Raw genomic sequence first — 26553 nt, 5'->3', positions numbered from 1 at the left:
CCAGCAGCTTATCCTGATGGCCCGGGAGCCAAAGTTTGCTGACCCCTGAATTATAGGGTTGGCTTATGAATGGGTCATAAAAATTTTCCATTTTTACTTATCCATCTTGAGGAGGAGGGTCAGCTTATAAACGAACCGGCTTATGATCGAGTATATACAGTATATTAGAATTGTAAAAGGTACAGAGAAAGCCAACAAAAATTATTAGGCATGTGGAACAACATCTATATACGGAGAGATTAAACAGACTGGGTCTTTTCAGCGTGGAAAAAAGATGACTAAGAAGGGATATGAGGGTGGGCTATAAAATCTTGACTAGTGTAGAGAAAATAAATAAGGAAATGTTATTTACTCCTTCACATAACACAAGAACTGGGGATCACCCAATGTAATGAATAGGCAGCAGGTTTAAAACAAACAAAAGGAAGTATTTCTTCACACAATGCACTGTCAACCTGTGGAATTCTTTGCCAGGAGATTTGTGAAGGCCAAAACTATAACAGGGTTCAAAAAAGAACTAAATAAGTTTGTAGAGGCTAGGCCCATCAATGGCAACCCCATGCTCTGAGTGTCCCTAATCTCTATTTGCCAGAAGCTGGGAGTTGATGACAGGGGATGGATCACTTGATGATTTTCTGTTCTGTTCATTCCCTCTGAGACGCCTGGCATTGGCCACTGTCAGAAGAGAGGATACTGAGCTAGATGGACCGCTGGTCTGACCCAATATGGCCGTTCTTATGTTCTAAATGAGGGCTGAATTTGCCCTTAGCCCAAGTGGGAAGGGCATGTGTATTTCATATGGGGAAAAAAACAATTTCAAAATGTTAAGTGTGGGTCAATTTTAAATATGTTACATGTGCTTGTCATATGAAAGGGAGCCACTTACATACGAGTCATTTTTGTAGTCTGAAATTAATACAAACATCATTTCTTATACAGAGGTTATCATATTTGCATTTTCTGCTCGGGTTTTTATAGGTCAAAGAACTTATTCTGAAAGGTAAAATAATGTTTGCTTTTATCCTTTTTGTAACCAAGACAACTGTGCTGATATTTTACACAGGTAATTTGCAGCCTATCGGAGGAGTACAACAGCCGGCAGGCTTTATGCAATGCCACCAACGAAGGCCCTATACTTCGAAACCCTGGGAACCATGATAAAACAAGGACACCTCGGCTCCCATCTTCAGCGGAGGTTGAATTTTGTCTAACGTTGACTCAATACGAATCAGGGTCCATGGATAAATTGGCCAATTTCAGCTTCAGAAACACTTTGGAAGGTAACACATTTTATTCTACTATGGCATTTCCAGTCATAGGATGGTCCTTTCCAGGGATATAGAATAATGCTGTTTCAAGATGGAAGTTGTAACTTGTAAATAAGTAGAGCATGTAAACCTGGGGCAGCTTGGACTGATTTCATGGGGTGGAACTGATAATATACCTGATGTCACAGTTCCTCCTGGAAATCTCTAAGGGTACGTCTACACAGCAGCTGGGAGATGTGATTCTCAGCTCAAATAGATGTACAAGCACTAACTCTGCTCAAGCTAGTGCCTAAAAATAGCAATGTGATTGTACAGCATACATGGTACCTCGGGCTAGCCGCTTGAGTACAACCCCATCCAAGGTCCTAGGTGTGTGCTCAGGTGGCTATCCCAAGCCACTATGGCAACATGGCTATTCTTAGTCTGCTAGCTCAAGCACAACTAGCACATGTCCGTTTACCCACACTGGGAATCACACCTTCCAGCTGCTGTGTAGACATATCTACACAGGGTATGTCTACACTGCAAGTGTCTACACTGTGGTGCCGAGTGACAGAGCCCAGGTAAATTGACTCAGACTTGTGGGGTTTGGGTGGAGGGGCTAAAAAATAGCAGCGTAGTTTCTGTTTGCACTGGAGCCTGGGATTGTAAACCTAGTGAGGGAGGAGGGGCTTGGAGCCCAGTCTCCAGCCCAAGCAGGAATGTCTACACTGATATTTTTAGCCCTGCTGCCAAGCCCCACAAACCCAAATCAACTGACCTGGGCCCTAAGACTCAGTGCCATGGGTTTTTCTTTGCAATGTGGACATACCCATAGTTAGAGATTATGTTAAGCCTTGAGATATGAGGTTTAATATCCCTTCCAAAAATGCACATTACTGGAAAAGTGTGACTTCTCCTCCTATGGAAGTGGTATAGTAAAATAAGGACAAACTTTTACACCAAGTACGTACACAAGAGAAGCACCAAAAAGAGGATAGGTAGGTAGAAATTTGGTCACCCTTTTTAAAATATTCAGAGGAGGAGAGCACCTCAGCCAGCGAGCCAGAATCTTTTTAGCCAAGTTTCTTGAATATTAACCTGATCCTGAGTAAGTAATAAGAAATATAAGATGTAGCATATTAATATTTTATTGCAACTTTGCCTTCATGAAAAGTTGCAAAAGGCACAATTAACTATAAGCCAGTCCCTTTTTGAATCTTGCTACCTTGCTAATGATGCTGGAAGATTATTTCTATTTATAAAATGTGTGTATTAACGGCTTCAGTGCTGCCTGATATGCCCAGGGCATGGGGCAAGCCATGTTTCCATTAATGCCCCATATAGCTGGCAGGTAAGTAACCTTCTCACAGAACATGGAGACAACAAAGGGCCACGATCATATTCCACCACAACACTGAAAGTTGCAGCAAGGACCAGCAGTTGAAGCCTTTAAATTTATGCATAAAACACTTTACCTCCTTCACAACATACAATGAAATATTCTCAGATCAGAACTGTGGGCCAAAGTCTCCACTTACACTGGTGAAAAATTTGGAGTAACTCCATTGAAGCCGCAAGCAATTTCAGACATTGAATGACTCCAGTCCTGGAAATAGTTGGTGCTTGATGCAGTGGAAAACAGGGAAGCAGGGAGTTTTTGGAAAGAGGGAGGTGATATGGCTGGAGAGACAAGCCACAGAACCAGGAAAATGGATTTTTTTTATTTTTTGCTGCTGTGTTTTGAATGGATTTAAATATTGGGTGGCAGGGGGAGATGATGTCAAAGCCAGAAAGGAGGAGATAAAAGTAGTCAAAACATGAAATTATGAGGGCCTAAGTCAGAGTTTTAGCAGCATGGACAAAGAGGAAGGGCTGGACCTTGGAGATGTTGCACAAGAAAAGGCAGCAAGTCCTGGACACAGTCTGGATGTGTGAATGTACAGAGAGAGAAGAGTCAAAAAAAAAACCACCCAGGTTGTAGGCCCAAATGACAGGTAGGATGAAAGTGTTGTCCTTGCTTCATGAGAATGGAAGGAGTGTGAAGGGCTTTGGAGAAAAAAAAAAAATGAAGAGCTCAGTTTTTTTTACTGCTGAGCTTAAATTGGTGTCTGGACGTCAGAAAGACAGGCAGGGAATGTCAGAGTATTGACGACATGATTCATATTACAATTAGAATTTATTTTTGTATAGTGTCTTCATGCAAGATGCATCACAAAACACTTTGAAATATTATATATATTCTGGGATAGCTCTTAAAGGTATATTAAAAGGCAGTAGCACAGATGTTCAACAAAATTGCACAATAATCAAGAAAGAACTTAAAACCTGCAGTACCTCAATAGGTTGGGAAGACCTATTTTAATTCTTATTTTGCAGTCTGCTAAACTAGCAATCAATGTTTTGTCTGATTAATCCATTGAACCCTTTCTCCAATGCTGTATCTTCGTCACTTTAATTTCATGTCTGCTGCGCACAGTCACAGCAGTTTGTGTTGAGACTTGTTAATATCATAGCGTGTGCTCCCAACAACACTGTGAATGGGTTATTGCTTTAATTTGGATTGTGCTACAGCTGAAAGGACATTGAGGCGTATTTTAGAATATATACGACAAATGCGCTGTTCTTTATCATAACCTCTCAGAAGTTCGACACGGATATCTTTCTTCTAACCCAACACCTATTCTTCCACCACACACACATGCTAATTTAAAAGAATCATAGAAAGACGGTGAATGATGGCTGCTGGCAGTATATTAACTGGGGCTTTGGCTAGTCCAGATTTAAATGGTTCCGGTGAAGGAGCATTGACTACACTCCAATGGAGACTAAGTGGCCCATTGAGATCCATGATAGGATAATTCCTGTTTTAAGGGGGTGGGAAGGATGGTCACAAACTACCCTGCTCCTGGAACTAGGCAGAGGGGTCTTCACAGGCTCCAGGATCCACCTCAGGGAAAGATGGGCCTGGGGAGGAGAGGTTGAGTCTGTGGTGACACTAAGAGCATGAACCTCCTCGCCTTGTCTGTTCTGCAGAGATTACACAAAAAAGGCAACACAGTCCACTTCTGCAGATTCCCGCTCTCTGTTCTGGGGATCCTCCTTTAAGAGAGAAGTCATGGCTATTGGAAGCTCTTGTAGCAAAGTCTAAATGGAGCCATCCTGCTAGGGAACAGGTGTGGAGGGTGTTGGAAAGGGGCAGGGGAATTGACACAGGACTAGGTCAATACAAGAACCGTAATTGCATTCACATGACACCTGGTCCCAAACCACGACCCGATACAATGTCAATTTCAAGTACGTTTTTCAGCTCTCTTCTTCTAATAGAGTTAAACAGAAAAACAAATAATAGCAAAATATAAGACCAGATTTTCAGAACAGCATATACAGGTTTTGTTCAGCAAAAATGATGCACCCTCTTTATGTGCGCATAAGGCTATTGCATAGGACTTTTGCACACTGCAATTCCCCTGAATGCCTTAAGGGACTTTGACTTTAATAGATTGTGATCTATTCATTCCCCTCCACCTCTAAGTCACCAGACCTAATTCTCCTATTACATTAGTTTTACATTGGTGTCAATTCAATGGAGTTACACCAAAAATGTAAATCATGAGTAAGTGAACACAGAATCCGGCCAATAACCTTGTGACTATGTGGTTCAAGAAGCTATTTATACTTTTGAAAGGGACAGGATCATGCCCCATCCTATAAAACATATACACAAAGCCACATGAAGAATGGGAGTTTGGATGCTTTTTGCTGAGGCTCCTTCCTTGAATAAATATGTTTGATGGGCATAGAAGATCACTGCGCAAGTTTATGCTCATGACCATGAGTAAGGTGTGTCATTGTGACTGGCTAATTTTTAGTTGTGTTCAGATGGCAAGCTTTAAAATTGCCAGCTTGCATAACACTGCCACTGTTGTTAGGAGAATGTACTGTGCCTTTAAGAGCAGAACACATGTTAGAGCAGTGTTTCCCAACCATCCGGCCTGAAGAGGCGTGCCGTGGAATTTTTTTAAAAACTAGATGTGAGAACTAAACCTTCCCTGATATTTTAATTAGGGTCGGAGCCGGATCGCATTCTGTACGTTTGCTCTCCAGGACGAGGCCCCTTTCAATATTATGCATGTGTCACATTCCAGTCCCCAAAGTGAGGTTAAGAGGGATAAAAAGTAAGCAAAGATGGTGTGCCCTGATGAACGCAATGAGCCTTTGATGATGATGCATATTAAAAAAAAAAGACATACAACTCAAGCCTAAATTTTATATTTATATTTGACTGGGGGTAAAAGCTAGAATGAGCCTGACACAGAACAGCACTGTCATTATTTATATTGCATTTAAAAACAGCAGAGAAAGTTACACACATTTTGGAAATGAGAAGAAATGATTAATTATTAATTGCTTGTCATGCCAAAATATTATTCTCAAGTGCATGCCACTTTCTCCATTGAGCATGCTTTTGTCCAGAGTTCTTATATTTAGCTTTAATGTTAGTTTCCACTGTTGAAAATGTTAATTCTGGCACAAAAGACAGATCACTATCTAACATTAGCCACCATGGTTGTTTTGATTTTAACCCTACTAGCCTTGATCGGCTCATGAATATACATTAAGAATGGCCTATGATAGCGTAACACTGAGTCTACACTCATATGAACTTGACGTTATGGGAATCAAATGGTGGTCAGTGTGTTTTTCAGATCTTACAAATCTCAAAAGTTACAGCATTGAATTTCAAATTTTTGACCCAAAAATGGACAAATATTTGAAGAAAAAAGATTTTGGCTGTTCCATCTCTACTTGCAGGGATGAACATAAAACTAAGGAAGTAAAAGTGGTGAACCAACACTTCTGTGAGAGCTATCTGCAATATGGATTTTAGTCTACAGGGGAACCATCTTGCCCTCTTCCACAATGTCTCGTGTGCAGGGAGAAACTTTCAAACCATGCCATGGTGCCAAGTAAGTTAAAACGACACCTTACAAGCGAACATTTATCCCTTGCCAAAAAGGACATTTTTTTTTATGCATTTGAGGGATCAGAATGAAAATCAAGCATGACTGATGATCGACTGTGCAGCTGTTTCTGACAAAGTGCTGGAAGCAAGCTACGTGGCCACTGAGCTTGTAGAAAAGGCAAAAAAGCCACATACAATCGCAGAAACATTAATTTTACTAGCATGCAAAGAAATCATGAGAGTAATTGTTAGGTGCATATGCAGCCAAGGGAATTGAAAAAGTTCCTCTTTCAGATAACATAAGTCGCTGCATTGATGACATGTCAGTGATATTGAGATGGTGATACAAGAAAAATTAAAATCAAGCAGAAAGTTTGCATTGCAGCTTGACGAATTGACAGATATCTGTGGCCATGCTCAATTTTTGGCTAATGCAAGGTACGTTGATGGAGATGGTATCAAAGAAAAGGTTTTGTTTTGCAAAGAACAGCCAGGTTACATGACTAGAGGGGAAATATTCTGTGTGACAACAGTCTACTTTGAGGAAGGAGAACTTCACTGGAAAAATTGTATCAGTGTTTGCACTGATGGAGCAGCTTCCATGACTGGCAAAGTGAAGGAGTTTGTAAGCAAGGTTAGGGAACAAAACCCCATGTTGGTGAGCCACTGTTTCCTGCACTGTGAAGCTCTCGTCACCAAAACACCGCCAAAAGAACTGTTGTTAGTGTTGGATGGAGCAGTAAAGATAGTGAACTTTACAAATTCACGGCCCTTAAAATCATGCCTTTTCGCCTTGCTGTGTAAGCAAACGGGAGTGGAGCACCCGAGTTTACTTGTGCATACTGAAATACACTGGTTTTCCCATGGAAAAGTTCTCTCATGCTTGTATGAGCTGAGAGAGGAGGTCAAAATTTTCCTAACTGTGGAAAAATCAATGGCACATCAGCAATCAAATCTGTGTAGATGTTGCACAAAGCTTGCCTATCTGATTGATAGATTCTGCTGTCTCAATGAACTGAACAGGAAAATGCAAGGTGAAAACAAGCATCTTCTCTCCAGCACACCATGGGTTTAGGTCTAAGTTAGCCTTCTGGTGTGAAAAAGTAGCAAAAGGAACAATAGAAATGTTCCCCTTGGTAAAGTTGTAATCAAGCCTTACTACTTAGAGTCCAACCTGTTTCTCCTTCTTATGAATTCAGAAGACAGCACATGGTACCAGAGTGAGCACTTTGGTGAAGGAGAAAAGGAGTCCTGGTAGAGCTGGAGCAACTAAAAGTTCCCACAGAGTTGAAACTCTCGGGTACTGCAGCAGACTCCTGGAAGAGATTCAAGCTGGCTTTGGTGGGAAAGAAGATCAGCAGAAAATAGCAATCTTCTTAAACCCTTGAAGTCATAGGCGATGTGCGGGGGGGCATATGGAGTTCAAAGTTCAAAGCAGAACTGCCTGTTATTGATGGCATGTTGTTTAGAGGAGATAGAACAGTAGTGCCTAAGATGTTACAAGCTGACATGCTCACAACAATACATTGACACTTGGGCATGGAGAAATGTAAACACAGAGCCAGAGAGATACTGCACTGGCCACAAATGAAGATAAAGAAAACTGTTAAAATGTGTGAAAGGTCAAAAATATCAACCTAAACAGGAAAAACAGTCTATGCTGATAAACAATGAACAGTTCAGGGCATGGTCTAAAGTTGGTGTGGATTTCTTTGCATATGCAGGTAAAGACTATGTTTTGATTTTGGATTATTCTTCTCATTATCCCAAGGATGTTTTCTTAAAAAAATATCACATCAAAACATGTTATGATGTGCATGAAATTCATATTTTCCATGCATGGAATCCCTGAAGTTATCATGTTTGATATCACAGTTTGATGGACATGAATTTAAAAAATTAGCTAGAGTATATGGCTTTAAGCATGTACCTTCAAGTCCTAAGTATCTTCAACCCAACAGCCTTATAGAGAATGGTGCAAAAATTGTTAAATTACTTTTGAAAAAGGTCACTGACATAGGTACAGATCCATATTTGGCTATATTGAACTATTGAGCAGTACCAGTGAGTCATGGACTGTCACCTGCAGAGATATTGTTTGGCAGGAAGTTGAGAACCAGACTCCCTAACTTAGTAGCAATCCTTAATGGCAATATTGACTTAGATGTGTATAAGTAACTTAAGCGTAAATAAAGACACACTGTGACAGAGTCTGTTAGAGCCGTTGAAGCTCAGAGATGCTGTGCGGATTCATGATGGTACTTGCTGGGCACAGAGGGCAGTAGTGACTCGCGAGGTCACCCCATGATCTGATCAGATATAGATTCCTGATGGACATACTTTTCAGAGGAACAAGAGACATCTACAACATCTGCCTGAAGAAGAGGGAGATAGGGAGGTAGATAATTCACTGACAGCTACAAGACAAAGCACTGAGGAAACCACTGAGGATCTTTTGGACCAGAAAGCAGAGCAGTTTGCTGAGTCAGCTAGTGCAAGGGCTGAAAGTGGTGCCTCACAGATTTGATAGTCTGTGCAGGGCACCTGAAAGGCTCCTTGAGCACTGCTAACAAAGTTTAGATGTTGTGCTATTTGTAGAGAAACAGTTGTTATGTACGCTAAATTGTTTGGAATTGCTTTGCTGGAAAGGGGAGATGTTAGGAGGATGCACTGTGCCTTTAAGAGCAAAGTATGTTAGAGAGAACTGGATTGGTGCTAATGAGAACCTGTTGGACACAGTCTAGCAGCAGCTTCACCAGACACACTGCTAGGAGCACTTAGCTCTCCGTTATCTTATGTAGCTCTGATTTCATTCTAATAAAGCCTTATTTTGAAGAGTCCAGCCTGTTTCTTCTGCTTAGGAATTCACTGCTTATGAAGTCATTTCCTCTGCCACTGCATTACAAGATACCTGCTGTTACCCTCACAGCTTTACAAGAGCCCTTGAGCCCAGATACTTAGCACCTGGTTCTGATCTTATTTACACAGCTTTTATACCACTGTAACTCCACATAGAGTCCGATTCGGATTTCAGTTCGTGTAAATCCAGAATAACTCCATTTACTTCAATGGAGTTACTCCAATTTTACGTGAATGGAACTGGAGTTCAGGATCAAACCCATTGACTTCAGTAGAATGACTGCTAATTTATGCCAGTGTGAGATAAGTATCAGACTAATCAGATGCTAAAATAAAGTTTATGGTGTGGTCTTGTGATTAAACTGGTAAACTACAACTCTGGGGACTAGTTTTGTTGGGTGACCTTGAGTAAGTCCCCGTGCCTCAGTTTCCCCTTGTGCAAAATGGGGATAATGAAAGTGACTTCCTTTGTAAAACACTTTGAGATCTACTGATGAAAAGCTCTGTGTAAGAGCTAGATATTATTATTGTTATATGTAGCTACCAACAACATAAGCTGCAATCCAGTGGCTAACTTAAAGAGAAGACTATTTAGACTGACAAAATGTATGTTACATCAGAGTACCAACCACAATGCCACGGAAAACAAAGGTCAACATCAGCCAATAAAACCCCCACCCAAAGGAGCTTAGAGCACAAGCTGTTCACTCACACGGTGAAATGGCCATCCAATGGAACTGAAAAATAACAGGTCAATGGTAGATTGTGCAATGCCCCTTAAAGGAGAGGCAAACATTTTAAAAGCTTTTGTGAATGCTAGTTCTGCCTGGGAAACATGCCTGATTATATGGGGCATGCGGGTAGAGTATGGAATATAAATCTGGCTGTTAACATGCATCACCTAAAACCAAAAATGGATCACTATAGCTATCTGAGGCAGAGATGTGTGCTTTTTTCTGTCTATGGTTTGGTGTTGGTAGCACTGTCATACTTTTAGCCCGAGCCTATATGAACATCACTCCTGGCACATGCTTAGTACAAAGCGGGGGGGGGGGGAGGGGCAAACTTGTGAACAATGAGGTGTAAGTTTGTGCTCCACAATCAGAGACTGTTGCCCAACCCTGGAGTGTCATCACCAAGGGCACATTTCAGGGATACTGTTGGTTCCAGGGTCACACTGAAGTTCCACGAAAGTCATTTCCAATCACCGCAGAGGGGGGTGACATGGTCCAAATCAGACAGCTCTGAGCTTTTTGTTGACTATAGCTCCTGAGGGCAATTCTGCAGTCCTTATGACTTCCTCATTCCAGCAAGATCCCAACAGAAACCAATAGGAGTGTTGGCTGAAAAAAGATGGATTATGCACTGTTGAATTTAGCCCTGAAATGTCTCCTATAAAAAGATCGCTAAGGGCTAGAGCTTCAGCTGACATAAACAGGTACAGTGCCAGTATTTTCCATAATCAGCTGAAGATCTGACCCTCAGAATCATGTTATTTATCTTAGGCCTGATCTACACTTAAAACTTAGGTCTACATAAATATGGCACTCAGAGGTGTGAAAAATCCACCCCCATGAGTGCTATAGTCATGCCAACCTAACCCCGATTGTAGACACAGCTAGATCGATAGAAGAATGCTTCTGTTGACCTAGCTACTGGTTGCTTGGTTCCTACAGCTGATGGAAAACTCCTGCTGTTGCTGTAATTTGAGTCTATTCTATGGGATTACAGTGGCATAGCTACAGCATTGAAGCTATGCTACATTAGTGCCCATAGCAGAGACACAGCCTTATTTTCCCCTTCTCATGTATTTAAAATAGATACATCAGTCTGAGTGGGTGCTTCTCTGCAATGTGGAATTCTTCTTACAGCCACATTCATCCCAGATGTACATCCCTAGATGTGTTGGAGTCAATGCGATCCAGGCATGCACCTTACAGAGTGAAATTTCACCTTCAAAGTGATTGATGTCCTTAGCACTTGACTTGGAAATAGTGCAAAGTGAATTTTACTTAAGTGCATTTATAAAATCCAAGAACCCTGAAAAGAGTTAAATAGCTTAATGTGGTTAAGTGATAGAGTGTCACAGATGTTAAATAATACACCAAAAGAATGCAGGAGGTGGTATGATGTATGGGACATTTGCCGCATCACTGCAGTAATTAACGTTGATAATACTATCAAAGCCCCAAATACACTCTGAAATCTACCAAATGCACTTAGTGCTGCCAATTCAGCAGCAAATGAGGAGTAGTGAAGGAAGACACCACTTGACTTGCACTATATTTATACAGCTGTGTCCCTGACTGATTGTACATGGAGTTTCCTGATCTCTGCTGCTAGACTGTTGTTAGTATAATTAAACAGCAGCTATTAAAAGACAGACACCTGATACACTTGAATGCTTTATGAAGACTGCATGTATATAATTATAATGGAAAGTGTTGGGCAACTGTAGGTGGCACTATCAGCTCAATCTAATAAACTTTGGGCCACAGTTCCAACTGGTGTACATTGGCACAGCTCCACTGAGGTCAGTTCAATTCCATTGAACCACTGATTTCTTGATTTACAGTGCTATGAGCAAGAGAAGAACCAGGCACGTGGTCTTTAAGAATTTTATTTGGCTCCAATTTAAATCACTGGCAAAAATCCTATTGACCTCAATAACATAAGCTCCAGCCATAACTACTGGTTCTAGCACATCAAGTTCTAATGGGGCTTCCCTCCAAGAACTTCTGAGATTTATCATAGTGGTGAATTACAGATTCACACCCTCTCCTCCTCGTGGAAGTACAATTTTCCCTAAGTGCTATGAAATTCTTTTCGTATTGTAGATTTCTCTGAATTGGCTCAGCCTGGTTCATCACCCATTGCCCGGAGTAAATGGTTGCCCTGAGACCCTTTCAAACAAGTCTGAAAAGAATTAAAATGAAATCATAATAAAGGTCGTACTATGTAAAAGCACACTGGTAAAAGTAATACTCGCTGCATTTAATTATTATTTCTTCTTTCTTTAATATTTATATGAAATCTTCCACATTAAGAGCCCACAGTTTAGAATTAAACATGACCTAAGCCTTTAGTGCTAATACTGTCCCAGTTAATCAGTAGCTGGTATGAATGACAATGTCCACATTAGGCGAAATTGGCTCTCTGGGAGATGTCCCTGTGAAGAGGTTGCCCTGATTAAGTGCATCTTAGTATACAGAAGTATTCTGTATAACCCTTTTCATACAATAACTCAAGTGATAACATCATTTTTAGGGCTGAAACTTGTCAAAGCTTCTTTAAGACTGATGCAGAACATCTAGTTTCTTGGCCAGAGTACTCTAGAAGCAATATAAATAGTACTCTACCAATCTCCCTTCACCCCCGCCCCCCATATTGACCTGTAATATGATACAAGTGAAGGGCCTGAAGTCTTATCCATTTTAAGAAGACTGACAAGTAGATTTTTTTCAGCTGATTTTCATAGAACATTTCCTAGAAATCAGATCTGAAAGAAACGTATGTTATTAAGTACCTAGATTAATAGCTTTTAAAACCAAAAGGAACTATTAGGATCATCTAATGTGGTCTCCTGAAAAAAAAATGCCATAAAATTTCACCAGTAATTTCAGGAAACCCAATAACTTGTGGCTGAAGTAGAACATACCTCTCTGTCCATGCCAGATTGCCCCATACAACATATTTTCTAGCGTTTTGTCCAATCCAGTTTTAAAATTTCTAAGTGATGTGGCTCCCATCACTTCCCTCCAGAGACTATTACACAGCTTAATATTTACTATTAAGCTTTTCCTGATCTAAATTTCCCTGATATTAATTTCATCCAAGTACTAATTATTTCCCTATATACCGCCTTAGGTAATTCCACTCCTCTCCTGCTGTTTCCAGACCCTTCAGATATGTGCCCCTTTTTCATCTTATTCCAGCTATACTTATCTAGAACTGTTAAGTTTTTTCCTCAGAAGTCAATTCCTCCAGTCTCTTGGATCATCATTCTTCTTCTCTAATTTCCCTTGGATTTGTCAACCTCATTGTGAGAATTCAACAACTGGAAATGAGCTCAAAATTCTAGTCTTATGGAGAGGGACTATGCCTTCTATTAGAAGCACTGCACTTGCACCTAGAGGCCTCAGATGAGATTAAGGTCCCATTTATACCACGCATTCACATAGTAAGAAACAGTCCTTGACCCCAAAAAGATCTTATCATCTAAACCGACAAGACAAAGACAGATGGCGTGAAGTGACCACACAAAAAGATCAATTCTAAAGCTGGGAGTAGAACCCAGGTCTCCAAAATCCCCATTTAGGGCCCTATACACTAGATTAGTGTTTCTCAACCTTTTTGATTCCAGGAACCAACTTGCTACCTTCCTAACCTGTGCCAGGGAGTTCTCAGGGACCGACAGCAGTTCATGGACCAGTCGTTGAGAAACACTGTGCTAGACCACTCTGCTTCCCCCATGACTTTACTGCTTCGTGATATAATAAAACACTCTCCCAGGTCACTCATGAGATATTATGATTTATGCTGTTCTCAAAGCATGCAAGGCACTTTCCAGATAAACAAAGAGACAAGGTTTCTGCCTTACTACATTTACAATCTCAATAAACAATGTAAAATGTATGGACGGGGATGAGATGGGACAATAAAGTGATGGAGCACTGAAGTTTAGCGCGGAAGGCATCTTGTTAGTTCCACTATTTTTGTTAAGTTTTTATTTTTAAAAGATTTTCTGTCTGTTCTGATATACCTCAGTGTCAGGGAGGCCTAGCATTTGTGTGTGTTCTGGTAGAGTGTTTTAAGGAGTGATTCAGAAGAGAGAGTAGAAGCATAGTAGGCTAGGTTAAAGAAACACCATGTTTAACACCAACCTCAGTAATACCCCACTACAGCATCAGTGGGCAGGTAGGGTTGCCAGGCGTCTGGTTTTCGACTGGAATGCCTGGTTAAAAATGGACCCTGGTGGCTCCAGTCAGCGCTGCTGATCGGGCTGTTAAAAGTCTGTTTGGCGGCGCAGTGGGGATAAAGTAGCCTCCCTGCCTGCCCTGGCTCTGCGCAGCTCCCCAGAAATGGCCAGCATGTCCAGCCCCTAGGTGCAGGGGTGATCAGGGAAGTTCTGCGTGCTGCCCCCGCCCCCAGCGGTGGCTCCACAGCTCCCGTTGACTGGGAACCATGGCCAATGGGAGCTGTGGGGGAGGTCCATGCAGGCATGGGCAGCACGCACTGCTCAGAGTCACCTGGCGTAGGGGCTGGACATGGCAGCTGCTTCTGGGAGCAGCGTGGAGCCAGGGCAGGCAGGCAGGGTGCCTTAGCCATGCTGCACCACCGACCGGGAACCGCCTGAGGTAAGCGCCGCCCAAACCCCAAACCTCCTGCCCCAGGTCAGAACCCCCCCCCCGTACCCTAAGTCCCTCCCAGACCTTGCACCTCCACCTGCACCCCAACCCCTGCCCAAGGTAGAAACCTCCCACACCCTCTCCTGCACTCCAAACCCCTGCCCCAGCCCTGAGCCCCCTCCTGCACCCCAAACCCCTCAACCCCACCCCAGAGCCCACACCCCTCTCCTACACCCCTCCCCCCCCCTCCTGCCCCAACCCCCTGCCCTAGCCCAGTGAAAGTGAGGGTGGGGGAGAGCGAGGGGGGGGCTGAATGCGGGGGGTGCAGAAGAGGGGTGGGGCAGGGGGCAGGGCAAGGGTGTTTGGGTTTGTGCAATTAGAAAGTCCTCCAACCTTATGGGTAAGACAGGACCCAGGAGGGCCTATACAGATTATCCTAACCCTGACACCATAAGGTATGTCTACACTGCAGTTAAAAAGCTGTGACTGACGTGTGCTAGCTGGCTTGGGCTCGCAGGGCTTGAGCTAAGGGGCTCTTTAATTGAGGTGTAAATGCCTGGGCTTGGGCTGGAGCCTGGGCTCTAGGACCCTGCGAGGTGGAAAGGTCCTAGAGCTCTGGCTGCAGCCCGAGCCCAAATGTCTACATCACAATCAAAGAGCCCCTTAGCCTGAGCTCCACAAGACCAAGTCAGCTGGTATGGGCCAGTCATAGGATTTTAATTGCAGTGTAGACATAGCCGTGGAGACTCCCAGAAAGAGACAATACAGTGCCGTATTGACACTCTGATGGATCTCCTGCTGGCTAGGGATCACCTGTGCTAGCAGGAAGCTAGGTTAGGGCTCAAAGTTTAAGGCCCAAAGGGACCACCAGGGGCTATCAGGGCCAGAACCAGTATGGAGACACATGGCCCCTAGAGTAGGGGCCTGGTGTCACATATTCTCCAGGGTCTGCTGGGTTTGGGGATGGGCCCAGTGGCCTTTAAAAGTCTAATCCTCAGGGCAACCCTCAAAGAGACTTCTTTCTCCAGAACCCTGTCCTGTAGGTTTGATTATGGAAGGGGCTTACATAGCCAATTATTTGTTCTATCCTTTTACTATGACTGTTTTTTGCAGTGCGGTGGTTCCTAAGGGCCCCAGTCAGGGAAAAGTGCTCAGCACTGTACACGCATAATAAAACTATGATCCCTGCTCTAAAGAGCTTGCAGTCTAATTGTATTACTAAACACAACAGGTTGTTTTGACTTATGGACTAGTAATTGCCAGGGTCAATCTCCTTTCATTTACTTTTCTCAGACTTTTACTGCTTCACCAATTATCTGTAATTTGTCAGCGATACAGTAAGTCAGTTAAATAATTCCCTTAGTAGGTTTGCGCCCAAATAAATTTCATATTCATATGACTAAAGTTACTCACATGGATAAATATTTGCAAGATTGGGATCTTAGAATGCTTTTTTAACAGCCAGAAATATTGGACAAAGAATTAAAAATATAAATCAATTAAGTAGTTCATGTAATGGCATGTTGCTTTAGTTTTATGGCAATAGTTTTAATTTAGTTTCTTCTAATGTCATCTCTGATGTGCTTTCCAAGTATACTAGTGTTCTTTCTTTAAACATTTATCTTAGTATTATACTAAAGAGCTGAACATAAATGAAATCTAATTAGTAGGTACTTTGAGCTTCTGTTTTACTGAAAGAATAATTAAGCACATCTTCATATCAGTGTATGATTTCCTCTTCACGTATAGGCTTTGCCAATCCACAGACTGGAATAGCGAACGTGTCTCAAAGCAGTTTACATAATGCACTTCACATCTATATGAATGGCTCAATGTCCCAGGTACAAGGATCTGCTAACGATCCTATCTTTATCCTTCACCATGCCTTCGTTGACAGGTGAGTTTGACTCTTCCTCGTAAAACTGATCTGTTTTGTGTATTTAAAATGTGCTTTTTACATTAGTATCAAACTTCAGATAATTTAGATGCTATTAAACTTACAATATTTTCAGACGTTCATAACTGAGCTCTTCATTAAATTTAGTCTAATTGACAGCAATCGTGTTGTAATTTTCATACTTTTATGAATGTTCACCGTATTAAAAGTGTTGAAAAACTAGACAAATGTATTAATAATAATTCAGTGATTTTGTGGTGAATAGAAACTTATTCAGTGTCAAGGAGTCTGAGTCAAAAATGTGATTTACGTTAACATTGCTATGATCAGATGGAATTCCCCTCAATTCCAAATATTAATTTTGTTTGAATCGATCAATCACAAGAAAAATAATCATATCGATTGTTCATAAACAAAAATGTCAAAATCCAACTTTTCAGTGCGACACACAAAACTGTGAAAGCCTTCAGCTGGAACAGAAAGGAGCTGTAGTTGTGCAGACAAAAAGAAAATCAAACCGAAGGAAGCCAGGTTCGTTAGAAACAGGAAAAGAACTTCAGTTCTGCAAACAATGGACAAAATTGCTAAGAGAAGGATTATTTTCCTTCTTCGACAAGGTAACTAGTCTAGTGGATGGAGGGAAGATGTTGACATAATGTATCTTGATTTTAGTAAGGCTCTTGACAAAGTATCACGTGACAGTCTCATAAGCAAACTAGGGAAATATGGTCTAGATGAAATTACTCTAAGGTGGGTGCACAACTGGTTGAAAGACTGTTCTCAAAGAGTAGTTATCAATGGTTTGCTGTCAAACTGATAGAATTCAACCAGATGAAATTCAATGAAAACAAATGCAAAGTACTACACTTAGAGGGAAAAAAATCAAATGCACAAACACAATATAACTGGCTAGATGGTAGTACTGCAGAAAACGATCTGGGGGTTACAATGGATCACAGACTATATAAGAGCCAACATGTGATGTGGAGGCCTGTGAGTTCCCAGACAGCCATCACATACTGACTGCCACCTGAAGTCTTCTGAAACCCCAAGGGCCAAGGAGCTAGCAGGACTACAACCTCAGCCAAGGCACCATGCACAAAAGCGCTGATTGGAGGATTGACCAGCTCCACCAATTAGTCCAGCTATGCTAATTAAGCCAGAAGGAAGCACAGGAAGTTGACTGAGCAACTAGGTGATTTACCACAGCAGCAACAGCAGACCCTGCTCATGCCTGCATTCTACACCCAATCATGCTCCTGATTTCTGCTCCACTCCTGGCCCTGCCTTCTCTCCTAGTTCCCACCATGCTCCTGCTCCGTGCCTGATCCTTGTCTAGCTTCCTGACTCTAATCCCCAGCTCTGACTTTTGACGCCAACTCTGGCTTGATCCTTGGCTCTGGTAGTCAGCAGTTGACGCAGTTGCTGACTCTCAACTCAGTTCCCTGACCTGGATGCCTGATCTGCCCACTACACCTGACTCCTGCTCTGACCAGTACGCCAGACCACCTATGTCCTGGTCCCTAACATGCAGTTGCAAAAAAGGCTAATATTATTCTGGGTTGTATTAACAGGAGTGTTGCATTTAAGATGCAGGAGGTAATTGTTCTGCTCTACTCAATACTCAGATGGAGTACTGTGTCTAGTTTTGGGCACCACACTTTAAGAAGAATGTGGACAAATTGGAGAGGGTCCAGAGGACAGCAACAAACATGAGAACAGTTTTAGAAATCATGACCTATGAGGAAAGGTTAAAAAATTGGGCAAGTTTAGTCTTGAGGAAAAAAAGACTGAGCAGGGACCTGATAATTCTCAAATATGTTAAGGACTGTTATAAAGAGGACAGTGCTCAATGGTTCTCCATGTCCACTGAAGGTAGGACAAGAAGAAATCTGCTTACTTTACAGGAGGGAGATTTATGTTAGATATTAGGAAAAACTTTCTAACTAGTTATGGTCTGAAATAGGCTTTCAAGGGAGGTTATAGAATGCCTATTATGGGAGGTTTTTAAGAACAGGTTGGACCAGGGATCGGCAACCTTTGGCACACGGCTCGCCAGGGTAAGCACCCTGGCAGGCCGGGCCAGTGTGTTTACCTGCCGCGTCCGCAGGTTCGGCCGATCGCGGCTCCCACTGGCCGCGGTTCGTCGCTCCAGGTCAACGGTGGCAGCGGGAAACAGCGGCCAGCACATCCCTCATTCCGCACTGCTTCCCGCAGTTCCCACTGGCCTGGGATGGTGAACCGCGGCCAGTAGAAGCCGCGATCGGCCAAATCTGCGGACATGGCCGGTAAACAAACGGCCCAGCCCACCAGGGTGTTTACCCTGGCAAGCCGTGTGCCAAAGGTTGCCGATCCCTGGGTTAGACAAACACTTGTCTAAAAACTTTTATTTGATCCTGCCTCAGTGCAAGGTAAAGGACTTGATGACCTCTCAAGGTCCCCTCCTGCCCTACACTTCTATGATTTCTGTGATTTTCCAAGATTTGAAGCTGAAATTAAAAATGTAAAATATTTTGTTTGCCAAAATAGATTTTATATATGTGTCTACAAATATTTGTACTATAGCATTGCTATTCATTTGTAAAGACCAGAAAGCAAGCAAGAAAGAGACATGGCCAGTTAATCAAAAGACAAACTGCAAAATCATAAATATCTGATGAGCAATGCTTTTAAAATAGGTTGAAATTTACCAGATTCTTATCAGCTATGTGACTGCCCACATGGTTCTGAATAGCAGCAATGGAAAATGGCAAGATTCTGGTCAGATCTCCTTCTGCTGTACTTGTAGAAACTCTGAGCAGCAGCAGAGACACTGGAATAGTCTGTCTGCAGACTTGGGAAGGCAGCAGAGGGTTCCTCTGCTGATGTAAATTAAAATAGCTTCATGGATATCAGTGGAACCAGGCCAGATTTACACCAGCTGAAGATCTGGCCCTAGAAATATAATTTTGTTCTTTTAAAATGAATTTTGCAAAAGTTGATGTCACTCCCCCACAGAAAAATTCCTGCTCATGAGGGTGAGTGGTTTTCTCAAGCCCTGTCCTCTTCCACACATCACTCTGCTCAGTAAATCAATCAGTTAGCTGGGCTGGAAGAGGTAAAACTATAAAGCTAGGAATCACCTGTGTACCAAAGGCACTTGTGACAAAGTCAGGCCGGACAGCTGCAAGACGGTGTGGGAAGGCAGATATGTTAGCCCTAGAATGTAAAGGCCCTCTTCCCTATAAGCTGAGAAGGGGTTACCTCAGGTCAATTAGGAAAACCTGGATCCAGTTAAGGGCTGCCTGAGACCTTTTAAAACCAGGAGAGAAAGATGATCTGCTACCAGGCTAGTGGCAGCAGGAAAGTAAGCTTCTCCAGGAGGGGAGGCTACAGCTTCTCCCCATAGGGGAAGCAGACAAACCTGAGTGCCTGCTAGGGGAAGGACTGGTACCCTGGGGCAGAATACAGGGCAATCCCCAACCCCAGTGAGGAGGCAGGGGAAGGTATCACCCTTTGGTTTTGTGTTTATGGGACTATTCCCCTTTTGTTTGGTGGAGGATCATCCTGTAGGCTTGCCCTGGAGCCTACCCAGGGAATATGGCCAAAGGAGCACAGAAAGGGGGAGGATGAATGCTGCCCAGACTGGGCTGGGGCTAATTTATCCCAGGACTGCCATCACCAGAGGGGGAAGCGCTTGGTCCGGTGAGATGAAGGAGATGCCTTCTACACACTGCAACCCATATTTCCTCACTGACCATCCTAACTGCCCCAGGACACATTGAACAGGATAGTTGACATGAGACCACAACCCTCAGAGCAGAAGACCAGTGCCCAGTCTTTCAATAATTTCAGAATTTATTATATGCCTAGAGCCACAGAGTCCTCCCAGGTGGAATTCACCCCACACAGTGGGACCAGCCCAAGATCTATGCATCACTTCAGTCCCACTGAGACCAAGGCTTACATGTTGCATAGGCCCCCATGCTGAATTGCACTCCTAGTTATTATGAGCCTCTGGAAACACTTTCAAAAACTGTAATCATTATCAATTTTCTAAGATAAACTTTGCAAAGAAAACATCATGGGATCCTATTGGTATTGACAAAGTAAATCACCGCACACAACTGTGAAGACAATGCAAAAGCTATGGTGCAACCTCATATTGTCTGTGGCAGAATAAATGTTACCACCACTTGCAGCTAATGGTAATAATGCTGCCTTTTGCATAAGTGACAAAAAATACATTAGCATGATTAGGGTTACTTAGCAGCCTTATCCATGACAGATTAATCATGCTTTTAGTTGTAATTAGTAAGTAGGTGACTGATAGGTAAGTACAGTACATTTAATAAACTGTTCCTCTCCTTCATAGTCTAAGGGCTGTGGAGGATTCCTTTTTTGAGAGGCAGGTGGGCATACAAAGAATAGTGTAGAAAGAGAGAACAATAATCACTGCAGCAGTGGGGAAAGTTTTGTCTCAAGCTCAACTTTTATGCTTCAGTCAGAATGCATTAGAACTCCGATTGTAATTACAGTGTTGGGTCAGTGGGTTTCTATTTCTAACCCTCTCTGCCTAAAGACTTCAATAGGAGTTCCCTACCCACTGGAGTACTTAGTAAACATTAGGAGACCTGTGAGGTGATGGCCTACAGAAGGGAGATTTAAAAAACAAAAAGCCTATAGTGCAAGTAGGTATACACAGACAGTGATACCAACCACTGTTGTCGACCTTCAGACCCTCGTAGAGGCAGAGAACTGTGCTATATCTTTAACTTTTTTTCAGAGAGGAGGGATGGTCCAGTGCATTGGGTGATAGCCTTGGTGATAACTTCAGGAGATTCAGGTCTAATTCCCCACTCCACCAGATTCCCTGTGTGAACTTGGACAAGTGACTCAGGTGCCTAATTTCCATTGACATCAATGGAAGTTAAGTGTCTGCATAACTCTGAGAATCTGTATCTTGTGTCTCTCTATCTAACAGGGTTATTGTGTGGACAAGTACATTAACGATGATGAAGTGCTCAACTATTCTGGTTACGGGGGCCATAGAAGTAGGGCAATAGATGGATTTTAATTGATTTTACACAGAGGCACATGATGCACAGCAGGATACACATGGTTGCTCTGCTCCAGCACAAGTGTAGAGTGGAGTCTACCAAGTGCAAGCAAAGCACTAGGCATCATCAAACACGTATAATCTATTGCGGACCGTTGCACCAGCCAGGGTGACCATAGTTGATGGTGCTCCACTAGGGACTGTGTAGTGAACTACCCAGATCTGGCTCAATCCTGTGATTCCACAAATCTCTGGTGTGACCCTGCAGATGGTGTCAGGTAGTGTCATGACATGCATCCCTTCATGTGTTGAAAAAGTTTGACAGCACAATATGCTGGGGTGATTTTGTCCAACCTGGTGACAGTCAAAGAGCAATGCCAATTTTGAAAATAATGAGCAGTTGACCTCAGATCTCTGTGAGATTGTAACATTTCAATCAAAGCCAAACCACTTTATTTTCAGGATTTGGTGCTGGCAGCACACTGGAATACCTCTAGACACTCCAAGTCCGCTTGTAAGAGGATCTAGGTTTCTGACCCATATAACAATACAGATTTGATAGATCCTGAACTATATCATGTCTCAGTCGAAGATGTTTTTGCATCCATAGGTGAGACATGAACTTCACAAAAGAGGTGGTGAGACTCATTAATCAAAGAACGTCCGGTCTGCTGAAACCATTTGAACTCTGCTTGTAGCCTAGGTAGATTAATTCACGAACTCTGTCCATGGTACTTGACTACACCTGCACCAGGGGGTTCTGGTGGTCCAGCTCTGATGTTCTGGACCTCGGTCTTCTGCCATGAGATGTTCAACCCCAAGTGTGGGTGGGATCTTGGGAAGCAGGGCTGAAATTCTCTGACAAGCACTACGGATGGTCTTCCACCCACTAGTGATAGTGGGTCTCCTATTCATACTCTCCCCTACCTGCAAGTGTGCAGGGTATAAAAAGGGGAAGGGCAGCAGATTTAGGTGGAAAATGATGTGTCTGCAATGTGCCTTATGCTAATGGGATACTTAGCAATACAGTCCCTTCTTCAGTCCCACCTATACAGCTAGACTGGAGTAACTTGGTGCCCACCCAGCAGCTCTGTCGTCAATGCAGGATCGGGTTCTTCACCTATTATTTGCTCGTTAGTTGGTAACTAAGGGCCAAACCCAGAATCTAATTTTTAAAAGCAGGTGATCTGCATGAACTTACTATTAGGTGGTTGTACAACTGGTTGGAAAACTGTACTTAGAGAGTAGTTATTAGTGGTTCACAGTCAAGTTGGAAGGACATGTTGAGTGGGGTTTCAGAGCAATCTGTCCTGGGCCTGGTTCTATTCAATATATTTATAAATGATTTGGATAATGGCATAGAGAGTACACTTATAAAGTCTGAAGATGATACCAAGCTAGCAGGGGTTGCAAGTGCTTTGGAGGACTGGAATAGAATTTATAACGATCTTGACAACCTGGAGAAATGGTCCCAAATAATAGAATGAAATTCAATAAGGACTAATGCAAAGTACTCCACTTAAGAAGGAATAATCAATTCCACAAATACAAAATGGGAAATGACTGCCTAGGAAAGAGTTCTGCAGAAAAGGATCTGAGGGTAGATCACAAACTACACTCTTAGTTGATCCCTAGGCATGTTTACATAATAAACGTGATTCATAATTATTAATTGTTATTATGTGGATGATTCAAACAAACAAAGCATCCAGTGTTAGAAATGGAGTTTCAGAATTGGTCTCAGGCAGGGCCGGCTCCAGGCACCAGCCTTCCAAGCGTGTGCTTGGGGCGTTACCTGGAGGGGGGCGGCTGTCACCCGGTGAGAGCGGGGCTGCGGCCGGGCTCGCCGCCCTCCTCCCGGCGCTCCGGCCGGCCGGGGAGAGCGGGGCCCCGGCTTGTCTCGCCACCCTGCCCCCGGCGCTCCGGCCAGTCGGGGAGAGTGGGGCCGCGGCTGGGCTCGGTGCCCTCCCCTGCCGCACTCCCCGCCGGGGGGGGGTGGGGGGCGGTGGGAGGCTTTTTTGCCTGGGGCGGCCAAAAAGCCAGAGCCGGCCCTGGTCTCAGGCCATGGGATTTTGTTGCTGACCCCTAATTAGTGGCATAAGTCATAAACACAAAGCAAGCCTGAACATAACTCATCAGGGTTTTCGTCCTTTCTTGAAATGGCTGGACTCAAAGGATGGACCCCATTTGGACAAGCTGTCATGTGATATTAATGGATAATGAGCAGAAGGCCCTGGAACTTCTTGTTCACAACTAGGACGGATAGAAATGCGCATTTTGCTTTGGGTGTTTTTTTTTTTCCTGACAGAAAATAGTTTGACAAAACAGAAATTTTCATCAACAAATTTCCATTTTTGTCAAAACCTTTCAGGTTTTTGTTAAAAAACTGAAGATTCCAAACCCCCAAACTTTCAGTTTATTGGTAGCCAAACCCCCCATATTTCTGGGTTTTGGTTTTCAACAGCCTCCTTTCCCCATCCCCAAAAAATTCAATGACACCCCAAAAAATTACTGATGACTCCTAAAAGGGGGGTTATTTGAAATTTTTCGCCATAAAAAAATATCATTGCTTGACCAGCCTTATCCACAACTCTCTTGGATTTGTTGTCAGCCTATTTACAGCACTGTTGGATTAGATACACCTATTCAACCAAGCCATCACTAGTAGCACCCAAGTCTCACAAATAATAGAATTTAGTACCGTCAAATTAAACTGAGGTCCTAGCAATTGGATACATTTTTGGATTTCACTAAGCTCAATGATGGTCTCAGAGCCTAACTGGAACATTACTGACTTTGAAGTTTCACATCACAATAAACATGTAGGCATCCATATTTTGACATTGCTGTTGGCTGTATGATGATCTTTTTGCTAGCTGCCATTTAGGGCTAGATTCTTGCTTTAGGAGGCAGCATTACACAGTGATGTGTGTCCACACGTGTATGTGTGAGCATTCTACCGTCTAAGGATGTAAAATTAAGCATACTACCACCCAAAGGGTGCTAGAGAGGGAGACACTGTAAGGGTACGTCTGCACTTACCGGAGGGTCCGGCGGCAGGCAATCGATGTTCTGGGATCGATTTATCGCGTCTGGTTAAGACGCGATAAATCAATCCCGGATCGATCCCGGAAGTGCTCGCCGTCGACGCCGGTACTCCAGCTCGCCGAGAGGAGTACGCGGCATCGACAGGGGAGCTTTCCTGCCACGTCTGGACCCGCGGTAAGTTCGGACTAAGGTACTTCGAATTCAGCTACGTTATTAACGTAGCTGAATTTGCGTACCTTAGTCCGAAGTGGGGGCTTAGTGGGGACCAGGCCTAAGAGGAGGCCACTGATATTCTTCCAAACAGGTACAGTTGGCACTCCCCTAGCTATCATCCTCTGAGCCCCATGAGAACTCCACTATTCTGCCTGGTCAAGGCTATACAGCAATGCCAGCTGTCCTATTCCTCTTCCCCAGGTGCTCTCAGCCCATTCTGGATGGCTGTCAAGCTGACAGGCTGGAGCTACATGTCTCGGTGCAATCTCATTCTAGTATTGTGATCTTCAGCTTATTTTTATTATTATTATTTGTATTAAAATAACATGTAGAGGCCCCAGTTGAATTAATGACCTGTTGTACAAGGCACTTTATATAGTCAAAATATTTTGTGCGGGTATTTTTCCTGTCAAAAAAACATTTTGTTGAGAATTTTTTTCTGGAAAAACATCCATTCCAACTAAAAAAAATTCAGTTTTCCTCACAGAAATATCAAAATAAAAGCTTTCATTTCTAATCAATATTTTGAAATGCAATGCTTTTTTTCATTTCATCTTAAAATATCATTAAACCATAAAATGGCAGGAAAATGTTATCTTATTTTGAAATGCTGATTCAAAAAATGATTTTATTCAAACTAATTCAAAATGGTGTGCAGAAAAAAATGAAATTTTTCAGCTGAAAAATTACTATCAGAGATTTTTCATTTGAAATTTCTTATGAGAAACATTTCAGGTTTCCAACCTGTTCTAAAACACAAAATGAGCTAGAGTCCCTGACCTTGAGAGACTATAATCAAAATAGAAAAAAGAGACAGAGTGGGGAGAAAGACAGTATTATCCCCTGTCTGCTCATGGAGACTTCAGACAGAGAGAGAGAGATTAAGTGAATTGCCCAGGGTCGCACAGGAAGCATGTAGCAGAGCTGGCAACTGAATCAGGATCACCTGAGTCCAGTACCTTAACCACAGTGGTTAAACAGGGATTGTATGACATTAGTACATGGATTAATTGGTTAATATTTATAAAGCACTGCAAAGATGAAAAACACTGAGTAAATGCTAAGTTTTATTACATTTTTCACTCAGTGGGGCTCAGGGAGTCTCATGTTGCTTTGTCAGATATATTGGCAAAAAATGATGACATATGTGACAAATAATATTCTCTGGAACTGCATGAACTGTGGCTTGGAGTCATATTAGATTTGCTAGACAAAGGCAGTTCAAGAGGCAGCCATTAATAATGCACCACCATCCACAGTTACAGTAAACCCATAACATTTCATGTCAAGGATTTGTCAACTCCTGGTCCTGATCTGTCTGTGTCTGGGAGGGTTAGCACTAGTCTGTTCCCAGCTCATTCATAAGAGAAGTCTCTCCCTGACTTGCCCCCAGCAGAAGGGCCAGGCACAATTAAAGTCTTTGCACTCAGGGACAGCAAGGACTACACAGTGCTAGACTCTGCAATGCTTTCAAGAGCAGTACAAGAATGGCCTTTGGGGCTATTCTGTGCTGCTCCAGTGCAGGGGTGTGATGTTCTGCAACAATACAGCCCCTAGTGTTTCCAACTGCTGTTCATTCCATAACAGTTTTCAGCATGATGATGATATACAGTATCATCATGCTGGGAGTTGGGTGGAATCTCTCTGAAGCTGATGAATGTAAAAGCTGCCCTTCATTCAGGACAAATGTAAGAAGTTAAGCCCCGTTTGGAGTGAGATAGCTCAAATCATAGGAGCCACAACCCAAAACATATGTCATATGTAAGGTCTATCAGAAACTGAGCTCTGTGGGTGGAGGGGTTTCACTGAGGACTGAACACAAATACAGGGAGATGGATATTGTTATGGTGGTGGTGGTGGTGGTGGTGTGTGTGAGAGAGAGAGAGAGAGAGAAGCAGTCAAGAAACACCATAGAAGCAGAGAAGGCAGCAGAAAAC

At 42.9% G+C, this 26553-nt stretch overlaps 1 protein-coding gene across 1 annotated transcript in view; it reads left to right on the top strand.

Annotated features, from left to right (window-relative positions):
• The window catches only part of TYR (tyrosinase), a 76177-nt gene that overhangs the window by 17274 nt on the left and 32350 nt on the right, over window positions 1-26553 (top strand). Inside the window, exons 2-3 of the mRNA XM_054017174.1 lie at window positions 1064-1280; window positions 16170-16317. Coding sequence (XP_053873149.1) covers window positions 1064-1280; window positions 16170-16317 — 365 coding nt within the window. The remainder of the gene's footprint in view (window positions 1-1063; window positions 1281-16169; window positions 16318-26553) is intronic.

Source organism: Malaclemys terrapin, chromosome 1 (genome assembly GCF_027887155.1).
Source record: "Malaclemys terrapin pileata isolate rMalTer1 chromosome 1, rMalTer1.hap1, whole genome shotgun sequence".
Taxonomy (NCBI): Eukaryota; Metazoa; Chordata; order Testudines; family Emydidae; genus Malaclemys; species Malaclemys terrapin.
Note: the sequence above shows the minus strand (reverse complement) of the source record. Positions and strands in the feature narration are given on the sequence as shown.